The following is a 23,175-nucleotide window of genomic DNA, read 5'->3' as shown; positions in this document are numbered from 1 at the left end:
AGCCTTTGACTGTGTGGACCACAGCAAACTATGGCAAGTCCTTAAAGAAATACGAGTGCCTGACCACCTTATCCATCTCCTGAAAAACCTATATGTGGGACAGGAAGCAATAGTTAGAACTGGATATGGAACCACTGATTGGTTCAAAATTGGGCAAGGAACATGACAAGGCTATATATTGTCTCCCTGCTTATTTAACTTATATGCAGAATACATCATGTCTCTGTCTCTGTCTCTGTCTCTGTCTGTCTCTCTCTCTCTCTCTCTCACACACACACATACACACACGTACATAAAAGAAAAAAACACAGAAAAAATATTTCCGTATGCAGTACCAGAACTGGCCACTAGATGAGACCATGATATATATTCTTCACTAATAAGTATCCTCTAGTGGCTGGTTCTGGTAATACATGTTAAAATATGGATTTTTAAAAAAATATTTTCAGACTGTGGATAAGTGAATAAGTAGATACAGATCACATGGATAAGGGGGTCCTACTATATATGGATAGCAAATTATACAGAAAGGTGGATTAGATTCAGATAAAGGAGGAATGTAAATTGGTGGTACATCAATAATTTAAGATACTGTATATAGATTACACCATCTCATTGGCAGAAAGGAGCAATGAATTGAAATGACTTCAGATGAAAAGAAGTGCAAAAGCAGGACTGCATGTAATCATGATTACAGAGGAACTTACAGAAGATACAGCTTCATTCAGTCATTAGTCTGGATGGAAACTGCAATCAAGAAATCAGATAAAGACTGGGACTTGGAAGGGCAGCAATGAATGAACTAGAGCAGATCATCAAGTGTAAAGACATGTCACTGGAGACCAAGACCAATATCATCCATACTATTGTATTCCTGATTACTTTGTATGGAAATGAAAGTTGGGTTGTGAAGAATGCTAGCAGAAGAAAAACCTAATTTTTTGGAAGAAAGTTTTGTGGATACCCTGTACTGCCAAAAAAGTGAAGAAGTGAGAGCACTAATGCATAGTGGAACTTGCCAGGTGTAAGGAACTTGTATCAAAGTAAGAGCAAGTTTATGAAAGAGAGTTTTGACTGTTCAGAGACATGTATGAGTCATGAGGAAGAGGGTTATGTCCCACACTGTTCTGGGCTGAGATTTGTACCTCCCAGAATTGCTTAGGCAGCATAACTACCTTTAACAATAAACTAATTATGGACAGAAATATCATAATTGGTTAGTTGATGCTGCTTGCGGGAAGGGTGATCAGGCAGCAGAATGGTGCACATTGTCTTTTTCCTTCCAAAAAGATATTTAAAAACAATGGACCAAGATACTTCGGACAGTCTTGTAATTTTAACAGCAACGAGTTATCCTTTCAAAGATGTTCTGTAGTGGTCTTGTAACCAGAATCAATTTAGCAAGCTGCTCAACCTGGTGAAAAAAGAAAATGTAAAGGAGGCTTTTGGTTCTGTTTTTTAGTTTGTTTGCCAAAGGCATCTGGTGTGCAAATTATGAAACCAAGGTCCTTTTTTTTAAAAAAATGTGTTGGTAATGCAGGAAATTATGTTTTGTAGTTTAAGGGTTTAATATATCTTAACGAAGAACTTTTAGAATTTTGTTGCTGCAGATACTTATAGACCTTTTCCATTTCAGTATGAATCTTGTAACTTTTAAAAAATGTTTATACTTTGGACTCTTTTTTTCCCTTTGTTGTTGGTCTTTTCCCTTAGCTCAGCCTACACAATCCAGAGATAAAACTAGAATCTTTGAAAGAAGATATTAAGGAATTTCTGAAGACATCAGGTCTGTTGACTTTGTTCATTATTTTTCAAAGTTTTTAGAATATTTGATAGATGGACATATTTGATAGATGGGCATTTCGGCATCATCCACATACCTGAGCTCATTTCTCATCAGCCGAGTAGATAGATTTGTCAATTTGTGTAGGTTAGTTGACACAGATTTGGGCTAGCTGCTTTTAGCTAGATTACTTATGTATGGCACATAAAGTACCTCAAAGAGGAATCAGCCATACAGCTCTGTTATAATTTATAGCAGCAGTCCCCAACTTTTTTCAGTCCGTGGACCATTTCAAGAGTGTGGGCTTCGTGCATGGACCGGTTGGCGGGTGGGGCACCCCTGTGCTTGTGGGTGGGCATGTCACGCTCACGGAGGGGCATGTCAAGCTTGCAGGTGGGCATGTCACACTCACTGGTGGGCGTGTCATGCTTGCGGAGGTGCGTGTCGCGCTTGTGTGCATGCGCATGAGCACAACACGACCACCCACAAACGCCACACAGCCACCCAGTCTAAAAATCTGCCCAGCTTCTAATTTCAGCCCAGCTGGGAGCGGGAGCAGCAGCGGTGGCACCTACTGAGTGAGCGCAGGGCTTTCTCCCCACCTCGTAGGGGCTCAGCCCCGCCTGCCCCCCCACAAGTGGCCACGCGTCCAGAAGGGGAGCCCTCTCCCTGGCCGGCAGTCTTCTCCCTCAGGGTTTGGCGCCACCGGGCTTCTGCTTCTCTCTCTCTCTCTCTCTCTCTCCCCCTCCCTCCTCCCACTCCTCGCGGGTTACCTGGCAAGGCTGCTGCTGCTGTCGCCTCGTCCTCTCTGTGGCTGAGGTGAAGGAGGGGCCCCGCTCGCAACCTGGCCGCACACTTCTTCCTCCCGCCTGGTGCTCCTACGCTCCCTGCCCAGAGATGCCGTGGGAGGGGTGATGCTGAGAGAACAGCCTTCTCAAGCATGCTCCCCTCCCCATCTCCTTTCGCAGCCTGCCACGGAGAGCTTGCGCCCGTCCATCTGTCCGTCTTGACGGTCTGTCGCTCGTTCCCTCCCTCTCTCTTCCTTCCTTTTCCCTTTCCTGCTGCTGCTTGAGCCACGGCCAACAAGGAACAAACAAAAAGGAAAGGAAGAGAGAGAGAGGGAACGAGTGACAGACCGTCAAGATATGGTCGGATAGACGGGCGCGAGCTCTCCGTGGCAGGCTGTAAAAAATAAGGTAAAACCCCAGTAAAGATTTATTTGTGAAGGCTTTCACGGCCAGGATCTAATGGTTGTTCTGGGTTTTTCAGGCTCTCTGGCCGTGTTCTGAAGGTTGTTCTTCCTGACGTTTCGCCAGTCTCTGTAGCCGGCATCTTCAGAGGACAGCAAGAGCACAGGTTGCTGTCCTCTGAAGATGCCAGCCACAGAGACTGGCGAAACGTCAGGAAGAACAACCTTCAGAACACGGCCAAAGAGCCCGAAAAACCCAGAACAACCCAGTAAAGATTATTTAAATTTAAATTTATGGTTTGTAAATCAAAAATTAAAAATATTTAAGACAATAAAAATATGTTTTTATAGGAAAGTCTCTCAGTTTCTTCATGCCCCCAATTCATATGGCAACCAATGGCCTACATGTTTCCGTATCTTAAAATCTATTTTTATTGAGAGCTATGTCTTTCTATACAGTGGGGCCTCGACTTACGAATGTCCCTACGTATGAAAATTTCGCAGTACAAAAAGCTCCGGCCGCAAAATTTTGGTTCGACTTGCAGCTGGAGCTTCAGCTTACGAAAGACAGGGGGAAAGGGTGGGAAATTCAAAGCCACCCCTGCTGCCCTCTGCCTCCTGTCCCCGCGGGGACAGGAGGCACACGGTAGTGGGTGCAGCTTTGGAAGCCCGGGGAGCTGAAAGCCACCCTGACCCCCATGCCCACTGCCGGCTTCCCGGGCATCCAAACCCCCTCCGCTGCCCTCTGTCTCCCATCCCTGGGGACAGGAGGCAGAGGGCAGCGGGGACTGGAGGCAGCGGGCAGCGGGTGCAGCTTTGGAAACCCAGGAATCTGAAAGCCACCCCAACTTCTGTGCCCACTTCCGGCTTTCCAGGTGTCCAAAGCCCCTCTGCTGCTCTCTGTGTCCCATCCCTGTTGCCCTCTGCCTCCTTCCCTGCAGACAGAGGGCTGCGGAGGAGGTTTGTCTCCTGTGGGGACAGGAGACAGAGGACAATGGGGATGGGAGACAGCAGGCGCAGAGGCCAAGGCAACTTTCGGCTTCCTGGGTTTCCAAAGCTGCACCTGCTGCACCCACGGGGACAGGAAGCAGAGGGCAGCGGGGACTGGAGGTAGTGGGCAGCGGGTGCAGCTTTGGAAGCCCAGGATTTTTTTCCTTTGGCCCAAATGGATTAAATGGTTTTCAATGTATTCTTATGGGAAATGGTGCTTCGACTTACAAAATTTTCAAGTTATGGCCACCGGTCCAATATACAGTAGATTAATTTCATAAGTCGAGGCACCACTGTATTCTTCTGCAACTATTTCATTGAACATAGGTTCTGTGCATTCCATTGATAGAGACTGGCTTCGAAATAAGTATCTGCTCTCCCCATGTTTGGAATTCATGCTTTCCTTTAGATCATATAATTCTGCAGCTACGCAGTTGCTCAGGAGGCACACAGTTGCTTCTTCACATGGTGCAGGAAGTTATATGGATTGACAAAAGACTTCAGATATAGCACAGTAAGAGGGCATGTGCAGTGATGGTCACAACATCAGGCTGCAGTCCTAGGCATACTGACTTGAACATAAGTTCTGTAGGGCACAGTGAGGTTTATCTTCTGAGTAAATATATTTAGGATTGGAATGTAAATATTTAATCCACAAAACATGTACTATGGAGAGGTACCGTTACATAGTTGTGGAATTAATTTGATATTGTACCTTTAGAGTGCATTTAGCAATAGTATTTTTGCATTTTAGAGTATATATTTTAATTGTATTTTAATTGCTTTATCTTTTTAATTGTGTTTTAATTGTTGTAAGCCGCCCGGAGACCTTTAGGTAGAGTGGGCGGCATATGTTGAATAAATAAATGTCAGCTATACATCAAAGGTTTCTAGCCTAAATTGTTTTAAAGATTTGATGACATTTTTTATAATTTAAGGTTTGCTAATCTTCACTTTCTAACCTCTTATTTTATCAGGATGGGAAAAGAAGCTGCAAAATGCTGTTTATAGTGAACTCAGTGTGTGAGTTTGTTTTTGTCTGTATTTGTGGTTAGACATAGTCTTTCTTATCTTCATATCTACAGTACATACATTATTTGTAATATCATTTAATGTGTACATCAAAGAGGTCCTGTGAGATATTCTTTCAATCTATAATGGGTTGTAATTTTTTCTCTGTGTAGAGAATAGCACAGAAGTGAAATTATAAATGATGAAGCACAACACAGAAGCAAAGCTTTCTTGTTCTTAATTATCTTAACAAAGGGGGAGCTAGTTTTCTTTGTGAACAAAGGTTTGGTCCTTAATGCCTTGATTAGTTGTGTAATGGCATAGAAAAAGTTGAGAAGATGGGGAAAACACCCTCACTTGATTTTCCAAGGACTCTGTTTTTCCAGTAACAGAAAATGGAAATTTCAGAGAAAAAGTTCTCTTATTTTTGTTTTCAAATGGTGGAGATGGTTTTTACACCATTTTCTTAAAATGTATAGTATGAAGAAATCTGTGTTCCAATATAGTTTGTTTTACAAAAGCAAATGGTGCTGCATTTTATGAAGATACAATATATTGTTTCTAACTAAAATTGGTAATCATAATAATGTGGACAGGATCAAAAAAGGCTGAAGTTGTCTGATGTTATGAATGCATATACATTTAAGGTGATATCAGTCCCTGTTATTTCCAGTAAATTAAGTTTTCCATTCTTTACGTTTCTAACACAGTAAACAATGGGATAAGACTTGTCTCCTGTGATATTCTACAAGGCAGACAGCCATGTGTTAATGTTGATTAATAGTTAACCTAATTCTTGTCTCTGACAATTCCTGTTAGGGAAAATTTTGGGGGGAGAATTTGATTTTCGAAGATTTAGCCAGAAGAGTTGATCCAAATAATACCTGTACTAAAAATAACTTGTTTTTACTCCTCAAGCTTCCCTTTACTATGCCATCCATCAGCACCACCTGAACACATGAAAGAATCTTTGGCTTACATGAGGAAAGCCCAGGTTTGCTGTTACTGAATCATCTTCTTCATATGGGAACACTGAAATGTGTATCTGCTGGGCATATCTCTGTGTTTTCTTAATATGTGGGCTCTGCAGCAAAAGACTGCATTATTTGAGAATTCCTCTTAAGAGTTCCAGCTAGTCATCTGTGCCTTCTTTCAAGATACTCCATTCCATCCTTCTGCAATAGTCATTCAACATTTTGTGCTAGGTTAAACCCTCCTGAAAATATTGAATTAGTTTTTTTAAAAAAAAACCCTCTTAATTCATTATATGGAGGATATTGAAGATAGGATCTTAAAAATTGTTGGTTGGAATTATTATTATAGTAGAGTGAAGACAATTTAGCTGTATCATCGGTCTTAAAGCTCTGTGATGCTCTTGCTTCACTCTGTGCTGTCCTTTCAAGCAAAGTTTGCTAACAAATGTTTTGGAATATTTCTAATGCTTCCTTATCAATGACATTTAAACATATTTTAAATATTCACATAATTTTTCTCAGAACATGAACATAAATTAAAAACACAGAAACCTTAGTTTTGAATTATTAATACTTTAAAAACATGATTGAAATTTTTATGTTAGCTACAATTGAATGCAAAATATGAGTCAATATTCTGTTCCACAATCGTATTAGAAAATAGTTTTCAGTTAGTAAACTGCTGCATTTAAAAACAGATGACTGGTCTGTAAAACTGGAAGTGCAGTTATACTGAGAGTAAGTAGAAATTACTCCCAAGTGAACAAGTATGTAGCAGTACCCTTTCACTCCTCCATTCTTACTACTGAACTGGATGTGAACATGAGGTTGCAAATATGTTACACAAAGATGTTCACACACTATTTCTAACTTGAAAAAGTAAAACTGGTGGGGCCTCAGGTCTTAAGTGAAGGACAAGTAGGACCTAGCAGCTAGAAGAATACATAATGGCTTTCACCCTCAGAATACACTCCAAACTGCCACAGGAGAAGCAGTTGCCAAAGAATTTTAAGTGGGAATATGTCCAGAGGTTAAAAGTTGAGCAAGACTGTTCAACTCTCAAGCTTCTGCAATTAGTTTTGATTTCCAAAAAAATATCAGAATACACATAACTGCCTGCGTCATATGGTTTAAGCCTCAGAACCAGGCCTGTAAAATAGAGGCAAGCTTGCTGGTCCAGCAGCACTGTTTTTGAGCTAGAGAATGATTTCCTTTGCAAATTTATAACAGAGAATTTTGAAAACTGCATGGTAAACCAAAATCAGTGGCAAATTGGAACTGTGACTTGGCCCGACCAAACTCCTCCCATCCTTTGTGCTGTGTAGTACTGCCACAAGTGCAATGCTTATTTGAAAAAAAGATAGCTATTTTATGCTATTTTAACTGAAATAAATATCTCAGATTTAAAATATAAGCTAGTTAATGCGTTTCAGAGAAAGTTTTAAACAGAATGGAATGGGAACTGTTATACTGATTCATGCTATTTGTTGCAGGGAAACTGGGAAAAACGAATTTTGAAGAGTCTAAATAGCATGTGCACAGAACTTGGCATCCCATTAGCACAGAAGGTAGCTTTAATAACTCCTACTTCCTGTGTGTGTAATCTTATGGGGGAAGGGAGGATTTTATAAAATTTAAGGTACAGTAGCCCTGTTTGGAAAAAGGGACATGGTGGTGCTGCGGGCTAAACCGCAGAAGCCTGTGCTGCAGGGTCAGAAGACCAGCAGTCGTAGGATCGAATCCACATGACGGAGTGAGCTCCCGTCACTTTGTCCCAGCTCCTCACCAACCTAGCAGTTTGAAAGCATGCAAATGTGAGTAGATAAATAGGTACCACCTCAGTGGGAAGGTAAAACGGCGTTCCCTAGTCACACTGGCCACGTGACAACGGAAACTGTCTTCGGACAAGCGCTGGCTCTGCAGCTTGAAAATGGGATGAGCACCGCCCTCTCGTGTCGGACACGACTAGACTGAAAATGTCAAGGGGAACCTTTACCTTTACCTTTTAGCCCTGTTTGGGCATTACTTATCAAGGTGAATTCCACAAGCAAGGAGAGTGGGATGTCTTCTCCCGACTCTCTTCATCATTGCTTTTCTTATATGGAAGGTGACACATGTAAAGATTAGGGCTTCCCAGGTTCATGGAAGCTCTGTTTGTGAGCAAGAACCCTGATTTTCCAAAGTTCATGCTCATATGGAGAGCCTGCATAGGAACAAAAGTCTCTCTTCTTCAGTTGCATGCTTTCATGGGATGTTATGTTAAAGAATTTAAAAAAACCTAGAGTGGGTAATTAAGTGCTAACTGGCACAGAGTTCTTGTAGTTTTTTTATTGCTTGGTTTACTGTAAAATATGCACTGCATTTTTGATCAACAGAGACCAGTGAATGAGCAAAAGGAGCTTCTAAATAAATGGAATGAAATGGGAACAGATGAGCCAGGTATGTGGTCCTGCTTTATTCAATTAAAATGCTTGTAGATATCCTGTTTCCCCGAAAATAAGATCTAACCTGAAAATAAGCCCTAGTATGATTTTTCATGATGCTTGTAATATAAGACCTACCCCCAAAATAAGCCCCAGTTAAGTGAAACTCCACCCTCCACCATTGTGCAGCAACCAGAAGAAGATATGACTTTTTGAATAAATGTAGATTGTTATACATGGAAAAAAATCCCCTGAAAATAAGTCCTAATGTGTTTTTTGAAGCAAAAATTAATACAAGACCCTTCATATTTTCGGGGAAACACGGTACAGTGGTGCCTCGCATAGCGAGGTTAATTGGTTCCAAAAAAAACATCGCTATGGGAAAACATCGTTAAGTGAAACGTGTTTTCCCATAGAGATGCATTGAAAACCGGATAATCCGTTCCAATAGGAACGGATTATCCGGTTTTCTCCCCCACTATCGGGCGCAGCCCTTTGGGAGAAGCCTCGGGGGAGGGGGGGAAGACGGCATCGGCTCCTGCCTTCTCCCCCACCACCTGGCTTCTCCCAAAGGGCTGCCCTGACTGTGCTTGCAGCAGCGGAAGAGGTGCCCGGTGCTGCAAGCACAGTCGGCCATGCCTCCCACCCTTCTCAAGCCGCAGGAGGTGGGTGGTGGGTGGGAGGCATGGCCGGACTCCTCGCCAGGCACCGCAGCTCCAATCCGATCTGAGCCGCGGTGCCTGCCAAGGAGTCCGGCCATGCCTCCCACCCCCACCCCCACCTCCTGCGGCTTGAGAAGGGTGGGAGGCATGGCCGGACTCCTCGCCAGGCACCGCGGCTCCGATCCGATCTGAGCCGCGGTGCCTGCCAAGGAGTCCGGCCATGCCTCCCACCCCCCCACCTCCTGCGGCTTGAGAAGGGGGAGGCATGGCCGGACTCCTCGCCAGGCACCGCGGCTCCGATCCGATCTGAGCCGCGGTGCCTGCCGAGGAGTCCGGCTATGCCTCCCACCCCCACCCCCACCTCCTTCGGCTTGAGAAGGGTGGGAGGCATGGCCGGACTCCTCGCCAGGCACCGCGGCTCAGATCGGATCGGAGCCGCGGTGCCTGGCGAGGAGTCCGGCCATGCCTCCCACCCTCCTCAGGCCGCGGGGGGAGGGTGGTGGGATCCATCCGGATCCCCCCACCCTCTCCCCGCAGCTTGGATCCGACCCGCGGCAGGCTACCCCATGCATGGTCGGACTCCTGAGAGTCCGACCATGGCCGGGGGAAGCCGGCCGCGGGGAAGGGGAATCCCAGCGGTGGCCTCGGAAGGACCCTTTGGAAGGGTCCTTCCGAGGCCACCGCAGGCATTTTCCCCCAGCTGAGTGGCGGGAGCTTCAAAGCCCCGCCGCTCAGCTGGGGGAAAATATCGGCAGTCGGCGGTGGCTTTGGATGGATCCCAAAGCCACCGCCGACCGCCGACATTTGCCTTCCGAGCTCTCAAAGGGCTTCCCCACCACACATTGGAGAAAGCCCTTTGAGAGCTCGGAAGGCTCTCAGCGGCAGCGGGGACAGGGTAGGGGGTGTCCGAATGGCTTCTAGGCGAAGCACTGGAAGCCATTCGGAACCCCCCTGCCCCCGCCGCCGCTTGGATCCAGCCCCCGGCCGGTTCCCCTTGCATGGTCTGATCTGACCAAGCAAGGGGAACCGGCCGGGGGGGGGGGCGAATCCAAGTGGCGGCGGCGGTAGGGGCTTTGATCCGGCCCCCGGCCGGTTCCCCTTGCTTGGTCTGATCTGACCATGCAAGGGGAACCGGCGGGGGGCCGGATCCATGCTCCTACCGCCGCCGCCGCTGCTTGGATCCGGCCCCCGGCCGGTTCCCCTTGCACGGTCGGATCAGACCATGCAAGGTGAACCGGCCGGGGGCCGTATCCAAGCAGCGGCGGTGGCGGTAGGAGCTTAGATCCGGCCCCCAGCCGGATCCAAGCTCCTACCGCCGCCACCGCTGCTTGGATTCTCCCCCCGCCCGGCTTTCCCTTCCATGGTCGGACTCTCTGGAGTCCAGCCATGGATGGGGTAACCGGCCGGGGGGAGAATCCAAGCTCCTACCACTGCCGCCGCCGCTTGGATCCGGCCCCCAGCCGGTTCCCCTTGCACGGTCGGATCCTACCATGCAAGGGGAACCGGCCGGGGGGCGGTTCCAAGCGGCGGCGGTGGCGGTGGGGCTTGGATCCGCCTCCCGGCCGGTTACCCCATTCATGGCCGGACTCCTGAGTGTCCGACCATGGAAGGGGAACCGGCCGGGGGGGGGGCAGATCCTAGCCCCGGATGCCTGATAGGCATCCGGACCCCTGCCGCCGCGGCTTGGATCCGCGTTGCGGCCGGCTACCCCATCCATGGTCGGACTCCTGAGAGTCCGACCATGGCGGGGGTAGCCGGCCGCGGGGTGGATACAAGCGGCGGCGGCAGCGGGGGTCCGGATGCCTTTTAGGCATCCGAAGGGGAATCCCGGCGGTGGCCTCGGAAGGACCCTTCGGAAGGGTCCTTCCGAGGCTACCGCCGGCATTTTCCCCCAGCTGAGCAGCGGGGCTCCCGCTCAGCTAGGGGAAAATGCCCCCTCCGAAGGGGAATCCCGGCGGTGGCCTTGGAACGACCCTTCGGAAGGGTCCTTCCGAGGCTACCACCGGCATTTTCCCCCAGCTGAGCAGCGGGAGCGGTCCTTTGGAGGCTCCCGCCACTCAGCTGGGGGAAAATGGGGCCCATGGGGAAAACATCGCAAAGCGATTTTTCCCCATAGGCAACATCGCAAAGCGATGGCAAAAGAGATTGCTTTTTTGCCATCGCTATGCGAATTCATCGTTAACCGGGGCACTCATTAAACGAGGCACCACTGTATTTGTATAATAGCAGTGCAGTATGTTTTCCCAGTATGTAGCTCTGTGTGCTAACATATCACATATTGTAATAAAATATTTTTAAAGTTTATATTTCAAGAATGAACAAGCACTGCCGAAGCACAGTGCCCCCCAATCTCATAATGCTGGCTAGCTGGCTGCCATCATGCCTGGTGGTATAAAAAGCTACTGAGAGGTCCAGAAGTCACATTTCCCTAGTCCATCTTTTAGCACAGATTGTCTACCAAAGTAAGCAAGGTGGTTTCAGCCAAAAGTCAGGCTAGAAACTTGACTTGCAGGAACCTAAGACAGTACAGTAATTTTTCTTCAAGTATAACTAGATGAATTGGAAAGCTACCACATGGTTTATTATTTTTTGTTTTTGTTTTTATTTTTGCTTTTGTAGAGTGGATGTGGCCCTATTGGTTTTTAGTGTCTGTTCTTAACGGAACTGTTTTAATTGATGTTGGAAGCTGCCCGGAGACTCTTGCAGAGTGCGGGCAGCATATAAGTCGAATAAATAAATAAATATGAATTATATTTTCTTTGACAAATACAGATTGGGTAAAACAGATTAAGTGGAAGGCTTAATCTATATCAGTTTTAAAACTATAGGTACTTGATGATTCTGAATTACTCACATTTCCCAATATAACAAACTGATGTAGCATTACAATTTTATAGAAATTGATATTGCATCATTAGGTTGTTAAGCATTTACTAAGATGATTCCAAATATTGTGTATCCCAGCATCTAATGATATCCAGGACTAGCATTTGTAGAATTTGCTCTGAATAAGATTATTTATGAGCAAGAAAATCTTCTGTTGCTCCTGACGCAACTTCTTATTTGGGATGAGCTGTATTCTTCTCATTATAGGCTGTATGCCAGTACATTCTGGTGCCAACCGACTAACCAAATGCCTCTATCATTCTATCTGTGGTGTTAATTTCATATAAAGCATATTTACATGAATTATCAGGAGCCAGACTATGTATGTACCTATTTTGGTTTGTATTTGATCATCAGTTTTGACTATGTTTCTTGGAAGCATATTGTGGCAATTACCCTGTTTTGGCTCATGTAGTAGGTTATTTGCATATATTCAAGCTAACTGTTGTTAGTACTGTCAGGCGGTGGCAATGGTAAACCATTTCTAAATACTTATGTAACCATGATGGGATAATGAAACACAAAACAAGAGATGATCCTTGAACAAGGGACTCACAGGTTGGAAGGTACTCAGCTATTGTGGAAGAGCAAAGGAAAAAATTTAACTGTGCTTTTGTGGAAAAAAGTGACTGAATAAATCAAGAAAGACATCTAGTTCCTGGTGTGCACAGAAGCCAAAGGAATGCCTGATGCTGCACACAACACATATAATGGAATGTGAGAATTATTAATCAAGGTAAGCTGAAAATTTTTAAATGAGAAATAGAAGGTTAAAACTTTGTTATAGTAGGGCCCTTTCTTGGATGTGCACCTTAACATGGTGAGAGCTTTTTGTATGTCAGAGAACCTGAGAGCAATGCCATTAAGATGCTAAACTCCATTACAAGCTTGGACCCTTAGGAGAATCTTTCAAAGGCAATGATGGTGGTGCCCGGGCTATATTAGCTTTGTGCAGAAGGAGGCACTGGAGGACCATAACTAAACCTTTCTTATCTTGAAACGCTATGGTGTGAATGTTCAAAATGAAATAAGAGATAGTGCTGGAAGACACGACTCCCAATTTGGAAAGAACTCAGTCAGCTACTGGTGAAGAGCAAAGGACAAGTATGAATAATTCTTTAGCTAAGGACACACAACTAGATTAAAGCTGAGGTGCACAGAGGTGAAAGGAAAGTCTCATGCTGGACAACACATACAACTGGAACATGGAACATGAGAAGTTTGAATCACAGTGGCCTGGAAAGTATAAAGCTAGAAATGGAAACTATAAACATTGCAGTGCTTGGTGTTAGTGACGTAAAGTTGATTGTAATGTTCCACTTTCAGTCAAACAAAATGTTTTGCTTTAGAAATGACAAACTTAGAAGAAATTGAGTGTCTCTTACACTGAGGCACGATGTAGCACAGGTAGTTAGAGGCTATAGTGCAAGGTGTGACTAAATACTGTCAGTCAGACTCTGGAGATAACCTATCAACACAACCATAATTCAAGTCCACACTCCCAACAAGCTACGCTGAAGAAGGTGAAATTGAAAGCTTTTATTGAAGCATCCCAGAGGAAATTGGATATTGATGGATATTATGTATGGGAGTGGTGGATTGGGGTGATGGTTATTGGTTATTTTGTTTGGGTATGCAGGTTGCTTATTAATTTGTTGTGGATCATTAGGGGGATTTTCACAAGAGATTTGGGAGAAGAGGGGGAAAAGAATAAATAATTATGATGAATAGTTTAAGAATATCAGCTTTAAATGTAAAAGATCTGGGAACTGTTTTAAAGAAGAAAAGAATAGGTGTTATTAAATAAGGATAAAGCAGATATAATGTTTTCACAAGAAACTCAACAAGTAAAAGAAAGTGTAAATGAAAAGATAACAATTCTTAGGTATTGATGTGGGGAAGATGCAGCCTTTCAGGCCAGTTTGTTATCTAGTTGTGGGCTTAGGGGTTGCAAAAGAGGACACAGAGTCAATCTCGGTAAAAGAACAATAAAACTTTATTGCTTTTGAAAGCAGGAGACGTCAAAACACACACAGTATACATGTAGAATTTCTCACTGAAAATTAAGCAGTGGTTCTTTTTATACTTTTTCTAGAGTACAAGCCAAGTATCAACAAGAATGTATAATATACAGTAGAACCCCCATATCCTGGTGGGATCAGTTCCCCCCTTTTGGATGCTGAAAAATGTGAATTGTAGTGAATGCTGTTATAATAGTGAATGCTACACATAGAATGGCCTCTGGTGCCCTCTAGTGGTCAGTTCTGGTAATTACATGGTGGAAATATATTTCTCTAGCAAACACTATACATAGCTTGATTTCTGGCTCCTTCTAGTGGCCTGTTCTGGTAACTTCATCTTTGGAAATATATTTTTCTAATTTTTTTCCTTTAATATTTTGTAAATGTTTTCAGATTGTGGATAAGTAAATAAGTGGATACTGATTCCACGGATATGGGGATCCATGGATAAGGGATCCTAAAAAAGGAGTAACTACAAGTATAATTTCTCTGCTCTGAAAATGCCTTTTTCTACCATAGTGCCTCTGTTGACCTGACCCATCAAACATAACATAGCTTTCTGGATCTGTTCAGTGCCCATATATGGACACTTCCACATTCTGCTTGTTTCTCTCCCCCCTCACTGGTATTAAAGATGTGTTAAAATTTGCTTATTTACCAATGATACGTTACTAATAATAGAAAACACAATAAAGGTAATGGAGAGGATTGGGTAAAAAGAAATGGTAAATATAGGGAATTTACAAAAATTTGAAGAGATGATATTACAAAAGGAAAGTGTGTGTGAAATTAAGGTAATGAAAGAGATAGCAAGCAAAATTTACAAAATATGATTTGAAGATCAGAAAAATTTACTTAAAACTTGATGGGAGTATGATCTAGGGGAAGAAGCAAATACCAATATTTGGAAAAATATATGGAATATTAGAATACTGAATCTATGTCAGTAAGGATGAATTTACATATTCTCCCTTTGGAAGGAGAAGATGAAAATATGCAGTAGTAGCAGGCAGTAACTCTAGGTATATGCTGTTTTCACATGGGCATGTATATTCCTGCTACTTACCCCTGCCATGAGAGAAAGCTTTACATTTCTCCATTATTTATGCCAGCCCTGTTTCCTGAAATAATCTGTGTGTGTCTGTGTGACCAGCAGCTATCAGTGCTGTCATTGTCATTTGTCTTCATTTCTGCCCCTTTCTGTATTCTCCATGTCTTCCACTTCTTCACACCCTCCTGGAATGTCTTCACAACCCCTTTCCATGTATTTTCCCTCCTCGTGCCCCCTTGGAATATCTTCATGCCCTCAGAGGGGCACTCCATCCAGTTGGGGAAACAGTTATTTATAATGTATTCGTGAAGGCTTTCACAGCCGGCATCTAATGGTTGTTGTGGGTTTTTCGGGCTCTTTGGCCGTGTTCTTCAGAACACGGCCAAAGAGCCCTGAAAAACCCACAACAACCAGTTATTTATAATATTTATATTCATCTGCTCCCTGTTTCTCTTCTATTCCAAACAGTTTAGGACAAAAATGTTATTTTTATATCTAAGCTGTTATTTCAAATCATGGCTGATAACTGGAAGATAAATCCTAGTTTCAGAATGTCTTTCACACGTATTTTCCAGGCATATTTAAACCTGAACAGATGCGATGGGTACTATTAGGCTAAATGAATGCAAGTAATCTGTCATTATTTTGTGTTTATTTGGTTATTATAATTGTTTTCGTGGATGTTTGAATCATTGCTTATACGTTTAAACCACTTAGAGTAGTGTTGTACACTAAATCAGAGGTATTGACATATACTGTACAAATAAATAAACAAATACAACATAATTTGACCTAGAAATAGTTCATTAATACTTCTAATTAAATAACTTATGTATCTTCTTAATTTCAGATCTTAGTCTCTTCCGACCTGTTTATGCACCAAAAGATTTTCTTGAGGTACAGTAATTGAAAAAAACAACACAGCACCTAGTCATGCCGTTGGTTATGTATTTATAGGTCCTTTACACAGGTTTAATATTAATATTTTAAATTCATAATAAAATATTAATGTGGCTCACAGTGAGAGGTTGTTTTAAGTCACTGAATGCATGAAATGAAATAAAGATATCTGCAGTTCAAACTAAGTATTTTGGTTTGAAACACATTACTTGGATAAAGAAGCAGAATTTTGAAAAGGGGATCCAATATTAAGAGTTGGTTTGTGTGTCAAAAGGCACAAGAAGTGCAAAGAAAAATATCTCTAGATAGCAGGAAAATATGTTACATCAGAAATACTTATTTATTTATTTGACATTTTTTTTCACCCAGTTGTTACCGAAGTTAGTACTCTGGGTGGCAGACACAACATAACAATAATAGAAAAACAATTAAAAAACCCATCAAAATAAAAGTCTGTCTTGTGTACTTCTCTGCACTTTCATTGCTTGATAATATTCTGGGCCAGTGATCTGTAACTTTCTGAGTTCATTAAACCCTTTTCACATTGATTTTTCTGTGAGCTGCTGAAGATTCTTGGGCGCATTCTCAGATGCATGCCAAATTAATCCATAGCATGGATCAGGGCTTTTGCATACTATTGTTGCAGTGAGTGTTTTAAGAGTGAAAACTGGGAATACATCACAGCAGAACATTGCAGGAAAGAGTAGTGGGAAAGGAAGCTGATTCTCAGGAAAGCTTTCCTACCATTATTGATATTCCTGGTAAAGAATTCTTGATAATCTGTTATAGTTTTTTCTCCTCTTATTGTAATTGGAAAACACTGTAGAATGTCTTGTTGGCCCTTTCTTCTGTTTTGTAGTTATTCTGATTAGTATTGTCAAAGTTGTTGCCCTGCCATGGTCGTACATGCTTATACTATGTGTTCTTTAGAGCAGTGATTCCCAATCGGGGGTATCCCGAGGGGTATAAACCAGGACATTTAGGGATATGTGAAAAAAGTAGATTACTGGTGGAAAAAGACACCTATGTCAACAATCGCTAAATTATATCCTAAGCAGTGAGAAACCCCTTGGCTTCTTCCTTCTCTCCCTACCCACTGAGTGAGATCACAGACAATTGGCTTTTGCTGCGAAGCGGCATCTGTTCTTGTTCCACCACTAACGCAGGGGCTTGTGCTGCTTGTTCTTTCCTATCAACAGCTGTTTGTATGGGACAACATTTGTTATGGATTTTAACTCCTTCTTTGGCATGCTTGTGCTCGCTACCAGAGATGATGAGGAAGTGGCCTGAAGATGAGAGGGTGGAGAATTCCCCTAGCCCTGCACCCTAATTTGAAGCACACAGTTTATGGAAATGGGATGCCAAGGGGTATGTAGGTGAAAAAGTTGGGAACCATTGCTTCAGAGTGATGGGCACAGATCTAGCAGTACTCTTCGATGGAGAGCTAGCAGGTGAAAGAAGTCAGTTTTGCCAGTAAGAATGCTTTGAAAATACCTGTGAGAATCCAAAAGGACAAGAATTAGTTGAGGAAATCCAGACCTAACATCTTCACAATCTATTGAGAGCTGCTGAGCATGGATCTAGAATGATATCTGTTTCCAAGAAGCATTTGAATGTGGCAATATTCAATACTCTTAGCTTGCTATATAAGAAAACAGCAATAGAAGCAAACATTTGGTCAAATGCAATTAAAATGTGTCATAACTGAAAAAAAGCTTTATGTAAACTGAAATTTCTTTTTACTTTAGATTTGCAGATACCGTTAGTTTAGTTGACTTTGTCATGCCTTAATCTGCATAGAAATCATATTGTACACATGCAAGTGTGGATAGATGCCTTACCCTGCAAAACCTAATTCTAAAACTTTAACTGTTTAGAGACTTCTTCATTTTACTCAGGCTGGAATTATAATGCAGCTATAACATTTATTTGAAATTAGGGTTAATTACCTCTCAATTTAACCTTATAAAAGCAATTTGCATAAGTATACAATATGTTACCCTGTTTTCCTGCCTTTCCCACTTCTTTTGTCATCCTTTGAGTATTAATCCTTTAATACAAAGCTAGTTTCTTTAAATTGTAATGGCAATGTTTAACCTCGGAGGGAAAATTTTGAATATGCTGGTTTGTCATGAGAACGAAGAAGAGAAGGTAAAGAATGTACAGTAGGCTTGTCCTGTCACTGTGACCTTTTTCTTGAACAATACATGGTCCAGAGTTGACATGAACAATATGCTTTCCCAACATCATAGATTAATATCAAAATGATTGATAGTGCATGCATTATGTTTTTATGAAAAATTATTTTAAAAATCCCATTTAAATTTTAAAAATCTTTTACATTTTAAATTGTCCATTGACATTCATCCACCATGTGCTCTGGGCACTCACAAGCAAGGCATGAACTTTAAACATTGGGGTTAGATGTAGCTATCATTGGTAATAGCCATTAAGAGTTCTGTGCTACAAAAATCATTAATTCTTTTCAAGACCCATTTAAGGTAGTGGTTCTTATAACACCTTTTTGTAACCAGTTGCACAAGCTCATTATGGTGTAGTCTCTGGCTGAACAAATATTTGCTTTGCTTTGTTTTCTTTCAGGAGATACTCACTGTTTCCTTCTTTGTGTCTCAGTTCAAACACATCCACTTGTGACTTAATAACACTTGTCAGTACCTTGCCATGTTGGCACTTTCAGTTTTCTTCTTTCTTTTTTGTTTTGGTTTCCCTTTTGACACTGCTAATCATAGTTTACTGTGACACGTGAATGGGGAAAACTGTGGACAATACTTTCTATCCAAGCTAAGGCAGTAGCCCTGCAAGGGAAAATCAAGGCAATAACCATAGCTTGTCAATTTAGATATCATGGTGAACTATGGTTAATAAAAATCTGTAAGGGTAAAAGAGAAAGGAAAGAGAATATGAAGCAGTTGGAATACTCACTGTCCAGAAACTGTATTTTTATGTCACTTCAGAACTGAAATTTTTTGACACTTATTTGAAAATAATTGTGATTCCCACACCATTTTTACATGTGTGTGCTGCTACCAGATCAGTAACCACCCCTGAACTAAAATTGCGATTGTTGTGTAATGTGTGACTAGGCACTCCTTCTCCTGAATTATTCCTATCATTAATCGAAGTAAAAAGCCAATGTTCCCTTATATGCTGCTGTTCAAGCACGGTCAGAGTTAAGGGCTGATTTTTCACAACCCTTTAACAAAATTAAGTATTCTTCAGGTGAAACATGTAGCACTAGTTACTTTAGTTACACAACATAAACTATGTGTCCAACCACTGGCCAATAAAGTGGCTCATGACAGCTACCTCTATAGATAATAAACAGAATCTGTAAAGCAAAAAGAAGCTAAAACAGAAACCCCCCAAAATAAAAAGGTTCAGTATTAAAAGCTCTCAAGGTTGTTTGTACAGCCCTCTTTCTAGTTTACAGCACAATGTAATACCCCAAATCTTTTCCTTAGAATTATTTTCTTTTCTCAAACACACACCCTTATATATAGCATCTGTCCACCCCGAATCATCTTAACCAGTCAGCATGCAGTTCCATGCACAGATACTCTTCAGTGCTTCTCACCTGTTTTAACTTACACCTATCAATCAAACCCCATTCATATATGCATGCAGGTATAAATCTATGTGCAAAACATACCGTATTTTTTGCTCCATAAGACACACTTTTTCCCCCTCCAAAAGGGGGGTAGAAAGTCTGTGCGTCTTATGGAGCGAAGGTGGTGACTTCGCCCCCACTGGCCCCATGGGGGGGAGCGTCGCAAGGGTCCGAGGGAGCCTTCCAGGACCCTTGCGATGCTCCCCCACCCCCCATGGGGGGCCTTCCAGACCCTTGCCACGCTACCCACACCCCCCACAGGGCGAGCGCAGGCGAAATAGCGACCTTCCAGGACCTTTTGAGAGGTTTCAAAACCTCTCAAAAGGTCCTGGAAGGTCGCTATTTCGCCCGCGCTCGCCCCGTGGGGGGGGTTTGGGGTAGCGTGGCAAGGGTCTGGAAGGCGGCCTCGGACCCTTGCCACGCTACCCCACCCCCCCACGGGTCCAGTGCAGGCGAAATCGCCAGCTCCCAGGACCTTTTGAGAGGCTTTGAAACCTCTCAAAAGGTCCTGGAAGGTCGCTATTTCGCCTGCGCTCGCCCTGTGGGGGTGTGTGTGGATAGCATGGCAAGGGTCTGGAAGGCCCCCTCGGACCCTTGCCACGCTACCCCCACCCCCCCACGGGGCCAGCGTGGGCAAAATTGCCACCTTCTGGGGCTCTTTTGAAGCTTCCCAAGCCTTAAAAGAGCCCCAGAAGGTGGTGATTTTGCCCCCTCTGACCCCCAGGGGGGCAAGGTGAGTCTCTAAAGGGTCTTGGAACACACTCTAGGACCCTTTGGAGGCTCACCCTGCCCCCCCCCACCGGGCTAGAGGGGGTGAAATTGCCACCTTCTGGGGCTCTTCTGAATCTTTCCAAGCCTCAAAAGAGCCACAGAAGGTGGCGATTTTGGCCCCTCTGACCCCGGGGGGGGGCAGGGTGAGTCTCTAAAGGGTCCTGGAACACACTCTAGGACCCTTTGGAGGCTCACCCTGCCCCCCCACCGGGCTAGAGGGGGTGAAATTGCCACCTTCTGGGGGCTCTTCTGAAGCTTTCCAAGCCTCAAAAGAGCCCCAGAAGGTGGTGATTTTGCCCCCTCTGGCCTTCGGGGGGGGGGGCTGGGTGAGCCTCCAAAGGGTCCTAGGTTGCGTTCCATAAGACGGACCTCTCCATAAGGCTCACCAATTTTTAGGAGAAGAAAACAGATTTTTTTCCTGTTTTCTTCTAAAAATTTGGTGCGTCTTATGGAGAGGTCCGTCTTATGGAGCGAAAAATACGGTATTTATAGTGTAAAATCACTACAGATCCTTTCATATTGCTGCTAACATATACCTCTTTTGAAGTTATGTAATGATTGTGTATTGTGTTTTTCTTAAAGGTATTAATGAACCTTCGGAATCCAAATTATGAAAACAGCGAGCAATCTAGTTTTAGGAACCATTTGGGTTTAATTCAGGTTCCCTTGAAAGTAAAGGATATCCCTGAACTGGTAAGTATTCATTACCTCAAAAATAAGTTTCTCCCTTTTTAAAAAAAGTTGATATGAATTAAATATATAATTGTTTTAACTATGGGCACTGAAACAATTTGTTTTTAATGTATACAGCATTTGAGAATTTGACCTGTTATAAAGGGCTGTTCAGCATTCAGAGGGTATCTTTAAAGAAAATACTTGATAGGCACTTAGGACTAATAAAAAGTGCATATTTTACCAGTGATTTCTGGAAGTTGTTAGGATATCCACGAAGCGCTGTTCTGTTAATTGCATTTTCAGCTGAGATGTAGGATTATAAAATATTCTTCAATAGGGAATTTATTATTCTTGTTGTTGTTTAGTCATTAAGTCGTGTACGACTCTTCGTGACCCCATGGACCAGAGCACGCCAGGCCCTCCTATCTTCCACTGCTTCCCGTAGTTGTGTCAAATTCATCTTGGTTGCTTCGATGACACTGTCCAGCCATCTCATCCTCTGTCGTCCCCTTCTCCTCTTGCCGTCATACTTTCCTAACATCAGGGTCTTTTCCAGGGAGTCTTCTCTTCTCATGAGATGGCCAAAGTATTGGAGCCTCAGCTTCAGGATATGTCCTTCCAGGATATGTCCTTCAGGGTTAATTTCCTTCAGAACGGAATTTCCTTCAGAATGGATATTTTATTGTACTATAGGTCATATTAGTCTTAGTCCGTGTTTGTGTTCACCTTACATATTTATATATTTTATATATGTGCATTTGTGTGTGTGTGTGTGTGTGTGTGTGTGTGTGTATTTATTTATTTAACTTATATGCCGCCCACTCTACCCAAAGGTCTCTGGGCGGCTTACAACAATTAAAATTCAATTAAAATATAATAAAAGATAAAATGATTAAAATACAATTAAAATTACCATCAGGACCCACAGTTGATGTTATTTCAATTACAAGCCTTCTGGAACAGGAAGGGTTTGACCTGACGCCGAAATGTCCTCAACGTCGGCACCAGACCAATCTCAGTCGGGAGGGCATTCCATAGTCTGGGGGCAGTTGCTGAAAAGGCCCTTTGTCTACAAGCCTTCCTTTTTACCTCCTTGAGGGAAGGCTCTTTCAAAAGGGCCCCCTGGTTAGATCTTAACTGTATATGTCTGCATATACAGAGGTGTAGATCATTTCTTTAAGTCAGTTATCTTATGCAGCATGGGACACACTGTTAGTTGATAGCATAGCCTATCCTTTACTTGCAGTAGACCCAAGTTTCAGCACTAAACATCTCTGTTAAAAGATTAAAGGTAGCAGGTATGAAGAATTTAGGCACCCAAATGTCTTACCAAGCGCAAAGGGTTCTTTTGAATTCAAGAGATAACACATTCTAGTTAAGAGAGGTCACCAAATATTGTTAAAGAGAAAACAGAAAGAAAAACCTTAGTGAAATGAGTATTATATATATAGTAGTATAAATGCCATGTTTCCTGGAAAATAAGACAGGGTCTTATATTAATTTTTGATTTAAAAAACACATTAGGGCTTATTTTCAGGGGATTGTTTTATGTACAGCAATCTACATTTATTCAAATACAGTTACGTCATCTGGTTGCTTCACAAGGGTGGAGGGTCGGGTTTCTCTTAACAGGCTTATTGGGGTAGGGCTTATATTATGAGCATTCTGAAAAAATCATACTAAGGCTTATTTTTAGGTTAGGTCTTATTTTTTTGGAAACAGGGTAGTGTCCCTAAATAATGTAACAAAGACAAAACAAAGCCTTGGGAGCCCCAGAAACAAATAGTAGGTTATTCTGTTTGCCCTTGTCCAAACTGGTGTGCACAGCACCAGCTGGCTGTGACCTGTGCTAAGTCTACGCAACAAAGGCCTCAAGGGTCTTTGATACCTCGGAGGCAGCTAACATCTGCATCCTGCCTAGAATCACAGCATATTCCTTCTTAATTGGCAATATGATTGAAGAATAGCTCACTAATCAGTACAGTGATTAAAAAAAGTATCTCACTAATTAGCAAAATGATCACATATGTATCTTTAAAACACTTGTCTAAGGAGCTAAGGGATAACAGTTTTCTTTCCTAGTTCTAGGTGTGTTGAATTAATTGGTCTTGGCTGGCACAGCTGAGATAAACATATGCTTTCCCAGATGATAACCACATACCTTCACAATAAACACATGGCTTTCTTGGTAAATTATTTGTCAGGTCAAGC

The 23,175-nt window shown here is 42.9% G+C and overlaps 1 protein-coding gene across 5 annotated transcripts in view; it reads left to right on the top strand.

The window, feature by feature from the left end:
• The window catches only part of TBC1D19 (TBC1 domain family member 19), a 122,531-nt gene that overhangs the window by 5,035 nt on the left and 94,321 nt on the right, over window positions 1–23,175 (top strand). For 3 of the 5 annotated variants that reach the window (XR_012087589.2, XM_020780408.3, XM_078394039.1), the window contains exons 2-8: window positions 1,714–1,786; window positions 4,940–4,985; window positions 5,892–5,967; window positions 7,441–7,515; window positions 8,323–8,386; window positions 15,841–15,887; window positions 20,872–20,982. Coding sequence is in view for 4 of the 5 variants with exons in the window: in XM_020780408.3 (XP_020636067.3) it covers window positions 1,714–1,786; window positions 4,940–4,985; window positions 5,892–5,967; window positions 7,441–7,515; window positions 8,323–8,386; window positions 15,841–15,887; window positions 20,872–20,982 (492 nt within the window). In the remaining variant the exon portion in view is untranslated. Of the gene's footprint in view, window positions 1–1,713; window positions 1,787–4,939; window positions 4,986–5,891; window positions 6,015–7,440; window positions 7,516–8,322; window positions 8,387–15,840; window positions 15,888–20,871; window positions 20,983–23,175 lie in introns of those variants that run through there. The other 2 variants (XM_073001115.2, XM_078394040.1) reach the window with 2 other exon arrangements.

The sequence above is a fragment of the Pogona vitticeps genome, chromosome 5, assembly GCF_051106095.1.
Source record: "Pogona vitticeps strain Pit_001003342236 chromosome 5, PviZW2.1, whole genome shotgun sequence".
NCBI classification, from domain to species: domain Eukaryota; kingdom Metazoa; phylum Chordata; class Lepidosauria; order Squamata; family Agamidae; genus Pogona; species Pogona vitticeps.
Note: the sequence above shows the minus strand (reverse complement) of the source record. Positions and strands in the feature narration are given on the sequence as shown.